Raw genomic sequence first — 15,529 nt, 5'->3', positions numbered from 1 at the left:
GATTAGATAATTTGAGCATGGGAAGGGCATTGTACAGTGCGTGAACATTATTTTTTTCCCAGGACACACTGGAAAGCAGCTACAAATTCAGCTGTTATCCTTGCAGGTACAGAGTGCTAATTAGTCTCTTTTTATTTATTTACTTTTTAAAGAATGCGTTGTATTGGAAAGCTTCCTTGAAAATTTTCCATGGTAGTGGGGGGAGCCTACAGCCTGGGTTGGTCCTGTCTCAAATACACTCAGTGACCTTTAAGAACAAGCTTAAATCCTGTGATTTAGACCAAGCAATTTACCTAAAGTCAGTACGCTGCTAAAGTCGTGTCCCAGCATGGGCACTGTTCTGCACTCCATACTCTCTTGATTAGAAAAGTCACTTCATAGCCTGGCAGAAGTTAGCTCAGATTCACAGCAGTGCAGCTACATTGGCAGAACAGCAATCAGGGGAAAACTTATTTCAGGATAGGAGAATGGTTTATTCCCTACTTCTGAATAGGGAAAAGATTTATTACAAACAGACAAAACCCATCCAATCCCGCAGTAGCAGTCTCCACTTGTTGTCATCATCCAGGAGCAGCTGGCACAAGCTGGAACACCCTTTAGGTTCAATTCCTACTGCAGCCAATGTCATACTTCCCATTAGCTCTGACAGCAGAGATTTAAGGTAGAAATCAGCATGCATATTTAAGAATAACCACATTTTCTTTAACATTATTGATGTGGAGCATTGTTAAAATGGCCCAATCTGCAATGATTGATGTAAAGTGATTCTGAACACCTTTTATACAAACACCTTTCCACTGAAGTGCCAAAGAAATTTGCTCTCAGCATTTATTGCTGCTGCTGCCTCCCACACACCCTCTGATCTACAAAACACACTAGACAAAGGTTCAAACGTTGTTTTCTTTTATAAACTGCCCATTAATTGTAGCAGCTAGCACAGACCTGTAGGAAAAAGTTGTTCTGCTCTTTTCAAATCTTTCCCTGCAAACTGAAAACCTCTTTTTCATCCTTTGAAATGCTTAGAGACTTTGAGATTTGAGAACAGCGATCACATAATGGAAAGGAGCAGATCTAACATACAGCTGAGAGGCAGAGATGGTACTTCCTATAAAGAGCTAGTACAGTTACCTTCAGCTTTTAACGCTGCCTTTGCATGTCCGATGGCTTCCCATGGAGATGGAATATCCAGGAACACAGCGTCTGCAATGTCTGAGACACCAAATCCATTCTTGCAGACATCCTGGTTGGTCACCGTGACCAGATGCTCTACTCCATGCTCCCGAAATTCCTCCTTGGCCTTCTCAGCTCTCTGTTGGTGGAACTCCACTGTGTACAGGTGCCCCGTGGGAGCCACTGTCCTGATGAGAGCGTGGGACAGGGATCCGCTGCCTGTACCTAGAAAAGAAAAGCAGCAAATGCCTTTTGATAGTGCTAGGCACTGCTAGATGGACTAGATGACCCAGGAAACAGTTTTCAGGGTCCTCAAAATGTTAATTAAAAATCTGTGAGTAAAAAACAATGCCAAGGGCCAGCAATATAGCTATAGCTCTAACAAGGGCTATAGAAGAACATCAGGAATTAAATGCAGTGGGAAAATATGAAGAAAATTAACATAGATTTTTTTTTTGCAAATGCAAGACTCTTCTAGGGTAAAAAGAGATGAAGGCAAAGTTCAGCATATTTTCAAAACCTTACACTTCATTAAAATAAGAAAGAGATGTTGGCAAGAGCCTATGTTTGAAAACCCTACTGGGATCTATGCAGACAGCCAACCTTTATGTCATGGGACCTGTTTTGCCCAGGCCTCTTGTCACACACCGGCCATCCTCAGCACACCCTGAAATTGCCCAGAGTGGAGGCCCTGGGGCTCCCTGCAGTCACACCAAGTGACCTGACTGCACAGGTGGCTTACCTGTACAAGTCTACACTGTCTAGCAAAGTCTAATGAGATCCGCCACATACCCAAAATTGAACATAAGTACGATTACCATGTACAGTCACAGACTAACCATTCGGATACAGACTTTTTCCTGTTTGAGCTTGGTAATTTGGGAAACTTATTTTTAATGATCCATTGGCATGTTAAATACATAATGACTAATAACCAACGTTTTCACTGAAGAAAACAGCCATATACCGACTCGTATTGCAGATTACTCACTGAAGTGGCATTTAGCAGAATAACCCACCAAACTCAAAGCCCCACAGCAACCCCAAATTACCTGTGTTTATTGATTTATAATTCTGTACTTGGAACACACTTTTCCTGTAGAAAGAAAATCTATTTCTAGCTATCTTCAGTGACTGTTCAGGCTAAATTTCAGCCTGAAGCAAGTTCTTTTAACTACCGCAAATCATAAAAACTATTGCTGAAGGACAGAATCTAAAGAACAGCAGCGGTGGAGAAAGCTCAGAAACCAGCAGAAAGGAAATTAATTAGAAGACTCAGAGGTTGGTATGCAGCCTAATTGGAGCAATGCTTTCCTGACTCGGACAGGAAATCAGAGTTTAGTGACAGATCTAAGGTCCTTGCCCTCTAGTCACACAAGGGGTGAAATATTGCTAAGACACTGGATTTGAGCTGACAGCTCTGAGAAGGGAGCCATTCAGACCATGAAGAGCTCAGGGCCCACGTTTGACATGACCAACTGAATGCTCTGCAGAATGGGCACCACTTGCCTGCATCCCTCTGGGAAGGCCCTGACCCTGGCAGGCACAGCAGCACTTTCTCCAGCTTTAATGGGAGAGAGGACCTCAGATTTTAGCACTGGCCCCAAAAAGGTCCAATAGGAGAGTAAAAATGGAACATAAACAATTACTTTAAGTGAAAATTCATGCATCCACACCAGTATTACAATAAAGCAAGCAGAAGACAGAGGGCAGTTACCTGTGCACACGTGACAAATTACCCACTTGCAGTACCAGCTGGCTCTAAATATTGACATAAACTTTTCACTGGTCAAAACAATTAATGGTATCATGGCAGCCACGTGGCTGCAAAAACTCAATAATGTACACACATAGCAAAGAAACAACATTTCACTGTTTTTTGTAATGACAAAAGCAGGGATGCCCATAAGATGCTAAAACGACTGAAATCTGCCATTGTGTTTCACACCAGAAAGCAGGACTGCATGACTGAGAACTTCTGCAATCCTACAGAATGTAATTTTTTTACCTTCCTAACAGGCAGTGCTGCTGACTTTTTGCATTGTTCTCAGCTCATCTGTAAGAGTGAATGGGAGGTCTGCCAGCACAGCTGGGATGGACACAGAAGAGAGGCAGCCTGTGCACATATCCAGTTTCCTTGTTCATATCTTTTACATTTTCAATCTGCTTTTCAAAACACCAGAGAAGATACAGTTTGTCTCCTTCCTACAAAATCCTGTTACACTGTTCGGTTTGTTTTCCAGTACTTTTTTTTAATTCATGAACACTCCAAAGACAAACTCAGCACCAAAAACAGGATGCTGGAAGTCATCGCTTGCGGGCGTGTATTACCGACTGAGGTTTTGTCAAACAAGGTTGCCAGGAATTATTTGTTGTTGACTGGCTACTGCAAACATGAGAATAATACAAACACATCACTAATGAGAAGAGTATTTCTGAAGATGCTGCCTGCCTCCTCCATGACAACACTCTCCAAACTGCAGGAAACAAAGAACAAGGTGGTGAATCATCCACCATTGTAAAATTTCTTCTTTTCTTGAAGTGATCACAGAATCTGAACCCAATCCCATGAAATGATGATGACCTCGGCTCTCATATGCCTGACAGTTAACACACTTGTTGTGGTTCATCAATCCTCACTGGGGTCTGGCACAACTCCTAATGCTGTCTACAGAAGGCAGGTTCAAATCTTTATTTCTCTTATATTATAGAAGGGGAAATTAATGTTTATATTCACCTCCTCCCCTGCAAATCTGCAATATTTAACATCTGAGCTTTCTCAGCACCTTCTCAACTCCTTTTTCATTTCTCTCCATCCATCTCTGACACCTCTAAGCTCAGAGGAGTGCTTCTACCCTCTCCCAAGACAACAAAACCAGCACAGATTTAGAAGGATTTATATCCTAACGAGTGGACACCTAGATGAAACATTCAGACTGAGTACCTATTGATACCTGTTTCTGATTTACAAACAGCAAAGTACTGATCACATGAACAACCCACCAATTGCCCTGACCTCAAAAAGGTTTGTTCTTCTCACCTTCTGCTGATTCAAGAGATGTTTTCCACAGAGAAGCCTCCACGCACCTCAGCATCATGAGGCAGCATCCACACTAAGATCATTCCTCATATCAAGGCTGCAGCAGAAAACATCTGACCCCTTTAGAAATAACACCTGCTACTTCAATACTGTGTAGATACACATCAGGAGAGCAGTTGAGAGAAACACAAGCATTCCAACAGCATCAAATACAGCACTTGAGGGAGAGCTGAATAAGAGGGAACACACTTCCACTGTTTTCTGTTTAGTCTGGTTTTCTAATTTGCTTATCCTCCTGGAATCCCACCCGTGCTGCAAACACAAGAGACCTGATTTTATGTTCCACTACATTTTCTCTATGCTTGCCTGCCCCCAAAGTTTCCTTTCCATGGGCTTTCCCTTTTTAAAAAAGGAAGTAAAACTGTGATTTTGAACCCATAGATGTTTACAGCTGTGCTTATTCAAAATATTTGCCATAATTTATTTATTACGGCAGGTTTGTAATCCAAACTAAAGCTGAGGAAGCTCTTAAGTGCATACATTGGTTTATATAACACAAAAACAGGAAAAGTGGTGTCATTAATTTCTGGATCGATGCAATATCTAGTAACATTTTAATAGAATTGAAGTATCTGCTGCAATATTTGGCTACACAAGATATTATAAACCGGTCAAATGGGAGAAAACAATCAGTGTTGCTCTATTAGTCTCCTAGCTACCGCACTTAAACCTAGCAAATAACAAGATAGGTCATGAGTCAGCCATGAGAACGGATGGAGCCTCAAAACCAAAGGAGAATTAATCTTTAGGCACAGCTAAGAACTCCACAGCCAGTATCTAAAGAAACACAGCGCAGAGGAACACTGCTCACTGTACATGACAAGTTTATGTAATGGGAGAAACGTTTTAGTGAGTATATGGTGAGATCTTAATCTGATAGTTCTAACTCAAAAGTCATTCTGTGAGGGCAGTCAGGCACAAATCATGGTGAAAATGGTGAGAAACTGCAAGATCAGGGACAGACGGAGGCAGGAGGAGAGGGAAAAGGAAATGGCCTGGCTACTGCAGGAGGAGATGGTGCATGAAGCACTTCCCCTTACAGATGACCTCCTACTCTTGCATTTCTGCTGTGGACATGCTGCCCAAATGGGCATTTTAGGAAGCAGGCTGGAGCCCAAAGAAGGCCATTGTTCACTGGATGCAGGAGCTGGGGAAGGATGGCATGGAAGTTTTCAAGGCTGGCACTGCCTACAAAAGGAATGGGAATGTGAAGACTGAAAAGAATTTGCTCTTAAGAGATCCAAGAGGCAGAGTTCTTTAGGGAGGGATCTTCTGCAAAATGGAGGTGATACTGTGAAGTTCAGAGCTGCATGAGAAATGCACTTTGTGGTCAAACAAAATGGTAAGATGAAAGGAAGCCCGGAAAGCCTGGAAACAAGAACTTCAGGGTACCAACAGCATTCCTCAGCCACAGGGCTGCACCCAGCACAGAGATGCCTCATGTGGCCACAGTTCTACTTCAGATCTTGGTTATGCCAAGAGAATACTGTGCTCTCTGATGTTAGTACAGATGAAGCTTTTCTTCTACTTCAGAAGGTGTTACAAAGAATCACATATTCAAGTTCTTCTCTTTCTTACCTGCTAAGAGGCAGATATGGGAGACATTATAAAACTTAATTAATATGAATATGTCCCAAAATTGAATTAATAGTTACATAGCTTTGGTGTGTACACAAAAGATACAGCTGTAGAGTTTACACACACTTATGCCAAAGAGATAGTGCAGACATGAGCAGTCAGAAAAGTCACAGCACTACAACTGACTTGCTGGGACTCCACAATAATCTATTAATCATTTATTAAGTATCAATTAATCATTAAGTCCTCCTTAATTTTTTATGAGCGTACTTCTAACAAAATCTACACTCAGACCATGAGTTTGAAAATTTCATAACTGTTTTGGAGGAGCTGCAGTGTAAGGCAAGCTGGCCACAGGCTCTTGTTACCCGTCCACAAAGGAGCCATGGGAACCCAGAGGACTGTTCTCAGTCTTCACAAATCCCATCTGTGGCTTTGGAACCCCATTGCTGTGTGGCAATGAACAGGGTTTAGCAACTTTTAATTTGGGACTTAGCTGAAGGGAAACAAAAATCCAATTAACATTTTTGCTCATGTGAGTCTGATTTTGTCGAGGGCTGAAGGATCAGTGGGATACTGGTCAGAATACTTTGGACTAAATTACATTTTGTCTAAATACAATGCTCTGTTGAAAGCAAAATATTTCTTAGATTTATCAGATTAAACGAGGTTTCACAGCACTACATTCCCTGGGCAATTCTGAGGGTAAGGACAGACACTTGTTTAGGCTTTACTAGGGAGAAAGGACAGTAAAAAAGCCTAGATAAGCAGGTGCTGGAATAAAAAAAAAGAGGTATTTACTTATGTTTAGCAACAATATCAGAAAGGTTTCATATTTATTCCAATGTAGTATAAATTTTAAAACAAGCAAAAATTAATTGTCAAATGGAGTCATTACTCTGTAGGCAGCTGCAATCACAGGACTGAAGATAGCCTTGGCTTGGAAGATGGTACAAAGTTAGTTTTGGAGCTTTGGAGAGTGGTGAAACAAAAAAAATTGAATGTATTCCTTTACTTAAACAGTGACTGCACATGCAATGAGCACAGGTGAGATCAGAGTTACCTGATGAGAGTGAAAGTTTCACACTACCCACTGCAGGTATTGCAGCAGCTCTCAGGTGTCCTTTATTTCTGGAAAGATCAGGTGGCCAAAAACTCTTTTCAAACTGGTGAATTCCTCAGGCCAGGGACCAATACTTTCAAGAGATCTTAGCTCCACCAGCAGTTTTTGAATCTCAACGTACTTTCATAAATTAGAAATTAGCAGGAAACAGAAAAAGGATCATATTCCTATGCCTCTATCATGAAACAACAGGCAGATGCTGAGTCTCCTTACAGCCTCAATAGAGTTTGCTGGGATGATTTTAATTATGCATGTGCTGCTTGCTCTTTATGTATTTATTAAAAACGATTAAAAACGGTAAAATCTGTATTAATATGCTTGTATTGGTTATGACAGATCATTATGAATCAACTTAAACTGAACAACTCAAGTTGTTCAATTAAGCCTTACTTTTTAAACTGATTTTTCCTAACTACACATGTAAGATAATATATACCAGTATTCACAACTTCAGAACATGACACAGAGGGCATTTCACCTTACTTCATCCATTCTTTCTATGTACACTTGTGCAGATTGCTCCCCAGTTCTGCTTGCTCACCCCAGCTAGGTGCAGGACACCTGCCACAGCCCAGCAGCAAAGAAAGGGGAGCCTGGCCTGTTTACTGTGCCTGTTTTGCCTCTCCAGCCCCACAGCAACTATCAGTTCATGGTCAAATAATAAAAAGACGGACTTCCATGCTAATTAATGCTCAAGATACACCTAAAGACAGCACTAACAGGAAGCAGACTCAAATGCCATTACTAGACCAGATTTCCTGCCTTGTTTCTGTTAATCACCATTGGCTAGCTCCTCCTAAGCCACACAAGGTTAAACAAGCACTACTGATTTTCGATTGCTGAATGTGGCCTAATTTTGGATGGCACCGAAGTAAGTTACACCATCACACTGGAGGCTCCAGTTGTCAATACATGTAACAGTTTTTAATTCAAATCACCAATTCTGGTCAGTCGTAAGCAGACATGCAGTAAGAACTCTTGCTTTAAGATTAACTCGTGACTCAAGCCACAATACTCCCTCTTTCTTTGTGAACAGTGAATCTTTCAGGCAATACAAGCACAATGTTAGTAATAGAACTGTTTGCTTTCCCTAGAAAGCTGAAGTGAAAACACTAATTAGGACAGCACAGACATTAAAATAAACCTGGAAACAATTTTCCATTAACAGAAAGGATTGTTTGTAGCTACAAACAACGGCTTTTGACTCACAACATTTCTGAGAATGTGGATCAGTTAGCTCATCAAGCATTTCCATTTCTTAGCTATTCAGGTAATTCAGCTTTCAAAGATTTTCATCTTTCATCATTACTGACAACAGTAATGGTGCAGCTCTGCCCTTTAACATTCACCTACCCCAAGAAAGGGGCCAGGAGCTTCTACATGGCCTTGCCAGCTTCCAGCATGCCCATTTATGACTTATTATGGGTACGACTGGATGCAGGTAAGCAGCACTTCAGTTGTGTTGGAAAGCAGCCACAATACCCCAAAGTTGCCCAGCATCATGCTTGGGTAGGCGCAGGAAATGTTAAATGCAAGTTAACAGTGCAGTACAACCTTGTCACACTGATCCTCTGCCATATCTATGCTTCAGAAGGAAGCACATAAAACTGCTTCCTAAAGAGACTCAAAGTAAACAGGCAGAAAAAATGAGGACAAACTATCTACAGTTCACATTTTTGCAAACTACTCGAACGAAATCAAGCAAGCCTCATACTGCCTGCAGTAATAAAATCATGAAAGTGTTATTATAAACTGTATCTAGCCATGAAAATGTATATCTACATGAAATGTAACTCCTCCTTACTTAAAAATTATGTAAAACTATGGAAGTGGTAATAAGTTAAACCAAGTTTTGAAACAATGCACAGCACTGTGATGAATGCATCATCTGTTCTACTATGCCACTGCAGTGAGCTGTGCATGAAGTTGAAATGCTACAAGTGGATCACAGCTGGGAAGAGAACAATAAAATGTACATAATTCTATATCACATGATAGAAACACTGACACTTGATTCCCCATATTACTCGGTCCAGTCCCTCACCATCTTTCATTAATTCACCTCAGTGATGTTCTTGCAGACTGCTAATCCAATGTATGACTTTTTATTCAAATCATGTTCTCTTAAAAATACGTCTGAATAACAGCAGTTTTAGATAAGGGAAAGAAGATTGTTAATATATTTAAGATGAATTAATCATGTACTCAAAGGTATGTGTACAAAAGGCTGGCATACTGAAGCAGCGTTGCTTGTTGGAGAGGCAATAGTTGATAGCATGTGCAAATGAAAGAGAATTACTCCTTGTGTGGGCTGGGAAAATTGTATCACAACGGAAAAAAAGAGAGATTTTGCAAAATGTAAAGCTAAGTGTGTTTTCCATGGGAAGTGTTGGTGTTAGTTCTTAATAAAAGATCTCAAACTATTATTACCTGATTCGCATACTATGGAGCCTGGCTTCAGTTCTAACATCATGGTGATTACAGAGATGTCAGTGGAATACAGGATCTGTGTCCTGTGTGGAAGATTCACAGTCCACAGTTCTGGAGTTGGATGAAGAATAAAAACCCATCCTCCTTTACTGCAGGTCACTTTGGAGCCATACTTCTTGCCTATGAGATCTGTAGAATGCCGGATGACCCCATATTTAGTCTGAGTTACACTGCCTTGCTGGACTTTCACAGGAAACATGGATTCGTGGCCCAAGAACACAATAGCTGTGTCACCATCCTTGATTGTATCGCCATATTCAACAAAACTCATTGCAACAGTCTTGCAGTTGGCTGGTGGTCGTCTCCTAGAAAGGGACAAATGCCAAGACAGTGTTATGGTGTCACGATGAAGCTATTAGTACAGACAAGTTATTTTATTTCCCCAATATTAAAGAAAAAAAAGAAAAAAAAAAAAAAAAGACACACCGTGCAAGTAAAATGTTAGCAAGAGAACCCCTCATGAAGCCCAGGGACCTCCCCTCGATGCACTCCTCACCCAATTAAAATCAACAAAAAGATCTCACTGACTTGAACATAACCACTATTTGTATCACTGTATGGTACATTTACAAGCAAAAATTAGCGAATCTGTTAGCATTTACTCAGCCTGCTCCCTAATGCCACTGGGAAACTTGCAAGGCAGTATTGATTTCAGCAATCTGTTTGGTTCCAGTTCACAAGCTCTCAGAATATGTTGTTAAGCAGTGACTTTTATTTTCTTCTGGTGACTTATCCCTTGGTGATTTTACAGTATGTGACAACTGTGACCTGCCTGGATCTCAATCACCAATTATTAGGACCACTAGCAAAAGTTTACCTGAAAGTTTCCCGAATGAAGCTTTAGAGATAAGATAAAGGTAGTATCCGCATTAATTTAGGTATGAATTTGACTAAGTACAAAGAAAAGACACTGTGGCCTTTAATTTGCCATTGGGGGTGTAATGTGATTGTCTGGAAAGTGATCCATGCTGCAGCTGAACGTAAACAATCTCTTGCCAGCTAGTGCAAACACACTGTATTGTTTTAGCCCCATGTTCTGAGAGCAACAATCTTAAATGTTGTTGTCTTGGAGAAGAAAACCTCGAAATGAGAAGGCAGCTTACAATAAACCCTGGCGCTGCTTTTCAGATAAGGCAGCTAACAACCTAAGCTGCAGGCTGATCTATTCATGGAAAGAATTGTGTAATGTGGTGATCCCAAAGTTAAGAGATTAAAGTCTGTGACAGAGGGCTCTGGGAGTTTGATTCCCGGTAGCTGGACAAGAAAATTAAAAGCAGCATTACTTTTCACAGAAAAATAGAATCATGGAATTGTTTGAGTTAGAAGAGACCCTTAAAGGGCATCCAGACCAACTGCCCTGCACTGAACAGGGACACCCACAACTCCAGCAGGTGCTCAGAGCCCCATCCAGCCTGACTTCGGCTGTTTCTTAGGACAGGGCATCCACCATCTCCCTGGGCAACCTGTTAATGATTTGATTCCAGTGCTTTCATACTGAATGTGTACAAGTTTTGTCCTACTTCTCTGTTTTTACTAAAACCAAAAACCTTTTAGTTCTGAAATTGTAGTCTATTTTTCTTGACCAAAATTTGAGTTCAATCTGCTGTTCAGCAGCTAGATTTATAAAAGTGCTGCTACAGTGAGAATGAGAGGCAGACATGCTGGTAGGCCATGATTCCAAAGCGTAAGGCATGCGGTGTCAGTGCTCGTACAGTAAAGCACACCAGGAATGTCTGGACACAGGGTAACACAGCTCAGAAATGTACACACACCGGACACTGTCAGACGGCAGTGATGAGTTTTATAGCTTGCACCATCGGATTATACCGATGTTCTTAACTCTCCAGTAATAAACACTATTCACGAGTTGTTGTTTTCAGCTCGTATTTAGAGGAATACCATTTGGAAGCAGCTCCGATTCCACCTCATCTACACGTCTTCCTTTGAACCCAGCCCCGCACTCACCGTCCCCCACGCCCGGCCCTGCAGTGTCCCCTCTCCTACAGTGTCCCCAGCCAAACGCCTGAGGGCCGCGCGTTGCCGACTGCGAACAAAAGATAACACGCGGTGGCCGCTCGGCCCGCAGCAGCGCAGCGCGGTAAGCGCCGCGCTCGGCTCTACGCAGCGCCGCCGCCCCGCAGGGCCTCCCCGCGGGCGGGGGGCTCGCGGTCCCCCAGCAGCGCCGGCTCTGCCCGTCCCCACGGCCGTTACCTCCCGCGGCCGAGTACCGCTAGCAGGCCCGGCACGGCTCTCCTCACACGCGGTGCCCGCCCCGCGCCTCCCCGAGCCGGTCGCAGGATGCTGACGACGCTCCGCCGCCTCCGCCCCCGCCGGCCGTGCCCGTAGCGGCCGGTCACCGTGGCCCGTACCCGGCTCGGCCGGCCGCGCTCCCGGCGCCGCTCCCTCGCCCTCCGCCGCCCGCCCTGGCCGCGGTCCGTCAGCGGGGCCGGGCGTGGGGAGCCCCGCGCACGGTGGCTCCTGCGTGGTGGCCGAGGGGCGTGCGGCCGGTCCCTGCCTGGTGCAACGAGAGGTCCCTACGGGCGCTGGGAGGCTGGACGGCCCTTCCCGGCTTCTTCCCTCCGAGCACCTCCGAGGGCGCGGATAGCTACGAGCCCGGGGAGGATCTCTCGTTCGCCAAGTGCGGGCGATTGACTTCTGCCCCTTCCCCACTGAACGGCCGTGCCTTTGCCACCCGAGCCTCCATGCAGGCGGCTTCCAGAATGTTCCAGCTACTTCCCCTGCTGAGCCCGGGGAAAGGCAGCTCGAGGCCAACCGAACTCCTCGTGCCGGTTTCTGGAGGCTGGAGGAGAAACCCACAGCAGAGTGTGGGCTCAGAAGGAGCAGAATCATCGAAACCCCAAATAGCACGGCTCTAACTCCTACTTGTGTCTCGTGTTTAGGATTGCAGTGATGTGGAGAGCCGGAGGTGCCCCGGTGGCGCGGGGATGGAGTCAGGAGATGCCCAGGAGGAGGATATCGCCTCATCTGCTGCTCCAACAAGCCCAGGCCACCTGGCATGGGAGGGCGCAGGCAGAGCAGATCTGAGTCACCTCGGACACTCAGGTAACGTTCTGTCTAAATCAGATAATCCTCTGCTGCTGCATTCACCAGTGGCTGGAGGTGCACAGGAGTGGAGAACAAGTCATTCCTCCATAATCAAGAACGCCATCAACGTATGCTTAGCTGAGAGCTGTGTAGATGACCGTTTGTGAGTCTTTTTTATCCACGTGATTTCATCAACTGTGAGGGAAAATTTGCCCATTATCTTCAGTGAGAACATTTTTATGTTATGCTATTGACCCGCCCGTATCATAGTTGCAGAAGTCTTTGTTATTTAGTTATGAAACTCTCCTCCATCTCATCTAAACATAATGTATGCAGTTTCAGAGGTTTCTTAAACTGCAGACTCCTACTCAGCTGTTTTTCTGACTGGCAATCACAGCTCTATTCTGCCTTTATATCTGCACCTACCTTGTTTTTTTTTATGTGTCATTTTTTCACGTCATTTGCCGTAGTTTATATTCTTGTGTCCTTTCTTTCCCTTAAAAAACTGCTGTTCAGATCACTGTGAGCCTGACTGTATACAAGACCAAACAGCTCCCAGTCTTCAACTAGGAATTGAAGCAATTTTCAACAGGACGCTCAACCAATGTGAAAAGGGATAATAACAAGGCAGATACACAGAAAGCAATAAATGGGAAGAAAATATTTGGGAATTTAAGCAGATGCAGGTACAACCAGTTCACCTGTTGATGCACGAATGTTATGTTTCATTTTCAAGTGCTTTTTACTCAGTAAGTAAGGCATTGGAAACAAGGCAGTTACACGTAGTAAAATGTTTTCTTTTGCTATTTCCTGATTTGGAAATATCCTTCTAGATTTTCAGTATGTTTCCCCTGAATTCTTCAGGTTCATCTTGCTATCACGTGAGCAATTTCAGAAGACACATTCCCTAGCTAACACACATCTCCTTGCAGTTGTACACTGCACAACATTTATGATTAAGCCTCTTAGGAAGTGTTCACTGCACGGCCCATGATTAACTTCCCTTCATTCTTCATTGTTGAAGCTCAGCACGCAGATCTCTGGAGTAATCACCCCACCTTTCCAGCCTAAAATGCCAAACTGCATCATAGTTTACACGTCAGTGTGCACTACAATATCGTCCCATGGAAAGGACATGTTGATGCCTTTATCACAGTCTAACAGGCAATACAGGCTGATCCAAGGAAAGTATTCTCTCAGCAGATGAGCTAGATAAAGCAGTTGATCAGAGGCTGTTGACACACAGTACTGCATCTATAATTAAGCCACTAGGGAAGCAGGGATGGGATACCGTAACAGAGGTAGGATCCAGTTTGCACACAGCTTTCAGCAGATCTCAAAATACAAGCTAAGTGTGTATTATAAATTTGTCAAATAACGGTGAGGAAAAGGACGTGAGGTGCAGTGTTCGTTTAACATGTTTGCTAGGTATATTTTGATGGTGTCCCACCATGGCTCTGCTCTGTCTGTGTCTTCTTTCAGACAAAAGCTGTGTGAAGGAGAGGTGTCTGTGTTGGAAGTGTGATAATGAATGGCACATTGAGAACACAACCGACTCTTAATAACTGTAACAACTGGTGTTCCCTGTTCGGCAGGATGGGGAGGGAGAGTGTCTCCAGTGCAAAGAAGTGAGTTATTGAGGTAACCTTGATTCCACAAATGTATAACACAAGTAAGTGACAGTTGCTTCTTGTGTGCGTGGCAGTAGATTATGGAACGAGACAGACGGAGCCTTCAGTACCTCTTTAGTATGGGTTTTATTGGGGTGAAGAAAAACACCAGAAAATAAGCTTGTAAGGTTACAATATGTTCTTAGTATTACTTGTGTTGTTCTTGTATTGTTCTACATTAAAAATAACTCTGACGAGTGTTTTACATTAAGAAAAAAAACAAAACCACACAACTAGAACTTGGCAAAAAGAAGAAAAAGTGTTGTAACTCAGATCATCCATGAATATGACATGTATTTTGACAACTCTGGGAATGATTTTTACGCTTACGTTCATTGAATACTTGCATAGGAGGGCTTTACCTGTAGTTGACACTGTCCTGAAGAACGAGCATTGTGTTGAACTAGTGAGATGTAGGGGAAGATTTTGTGAGGTTAAAAAGGCAGAGGGGACTTAGAGAGGATTTGTTCTTTGATCCCGGAGATAAGAGACCAGACTTGCACAGACGCTCAGCCCGACTTCTGCAGCTCGTTTGCTCTCACTGTACCTGGGATAACTGGGAAGCCTGGATGGCAGCCAAACACAGTGCATTTTTATTCGAGGCAGTCTGAGCTTTTTAGTTTGTAATGGTTTCCTGTGCATTTATTTTTTTCCCAAAGCTGGACAGTTCTGTAAGCTGCATTGGTGTCATGGTGCTAAGGGCACTGGTTGTGGTGCTGGAAGAATCACGGTGGGGACGATTCCTCTATCTCTCTGACACAACTCTAACACAGCAATTAAATGCGCAGTCCGGGTGTGGGGGATGAAGTATGAGATAAATGCACTACAGAGAAAGATAAAGAGACTGTTACGTGAAGGGCAGCTCCAGGTTGCCATTCACTTCTCCAAAACTGAACTCTGGGCTGCATAAGGTTTTTGGATGAGCCCTGCACAGCAACAGTCACCGCTGCCTGAATGTGAGCATAGGACAGCTCAGATGCCCTTCTGCTCCTGTCCCCACAGGAAAATCAGCCCTTCTTCAATAAAATTCAGGTACTTTCTTTGCACACGACAAAAAGAGACCTTCAGTGCATTGCACAATAAGCCTATGTTCAAATCTGAGCAAGGGTGAAAGCAAAAAGCCGTGTGCGCCCGCCTCGGTGCCTAACGGCGCCGCCATGTTGAGGCTGCCGGTGGAACGGATGTACGTGCACGTCTGCGTTCACGAGGTCACGACGCTCACCGCTCCGGGCCCGAGGCAGGCGGGCCACGAGGCCAGCGCCACCGGCCGCCCAACCGCCTCGCAAAATGGCGGCACGCCTTCACCGGCCAGGAGGAGCCGCTGGCTCCGCCCCCTCGCGGCTCGACCAATGG

General features: G+C 43.8%; 1 protein-coding gene and 1 long non-coding RNA gene across 9 annotated transcripts in view; one reads left to right on the top strand and one right to left on the bottom strand.

Annotated features, from left to right (window-relative positions):
- Window positions 1-11,740, bottom strand: part of TRMT61A (tRNA methyltransferase 61A) — a 71,246-nt gene extending 59,506 nt beyond the window's left edge. For 7 of the 8 annotated variants that reach the window (XR_006167974.1, XR_006167976.1, XR_006167975.1 and 4 more), the window contains exons 1-3: window positions 11,673-11,740; window positions 9,402-9,766; window positions 1,129-1,395 (exon numbers count right to left, since the gene is read on the bottom strand). Coding sequence is in view for 5 of the 8 variants with exons in the window: in XM_042813485.1 (XP_042669419.1) it covers window positions 1,129-1,395; window positions 9,402-9,732 (598 nt within the window). In the remaining 3 variants the exon portion in view is untranslated. Of the gene's footprint in view, window positions 1-1,128; window positions 1,396-9,401; window positions 9,767-11,426; window positions 11,508-11,672 lie in introns of those variants that run through there. The other variant, XM_042813483.1, reaches the window with a different exon arrangement.
- A 259-nt stretch (window positions 11,741-11,999) lies between these two features.
- LOC122157909 lies at window positions 12,000-15,286 on the top strand. Its single transcript, XR_006168066.1, has 3 exons — window positions 12,000-12,524; window positions 13,023-13,192; window positions 13,989-15,286. It is a non-coding gene; the product is annotated as an uncharacterized LOC122157909 (long non-coding RNA).
- Window positions 15,287-15,529: the final 243 nt, after the last annotated feature.

Source organism: Centrocercus urophasianus, unplaced genomic scaffold (assembly GCF_019232065.1).
Source record: "Centrocercus urophasianus isolate 14NV4802_14NV808 unplaced genomic scaffold, USGS_Curo_1.0 seq_14, whole genome shotgun sequence".
In the NCBI taxonomy this organism is placed as follows: Eukaryota; Metazoa; Chordata; class Aves; order Galliformes; family Phasianidae; genus Centrocercus; species Centrocercus urophasianus.
The sequence above is the reverse complement of the archived record's forward strand: the minus strand, read 5'-3'. Positions and strand labels throughout refer to the sequence as shown.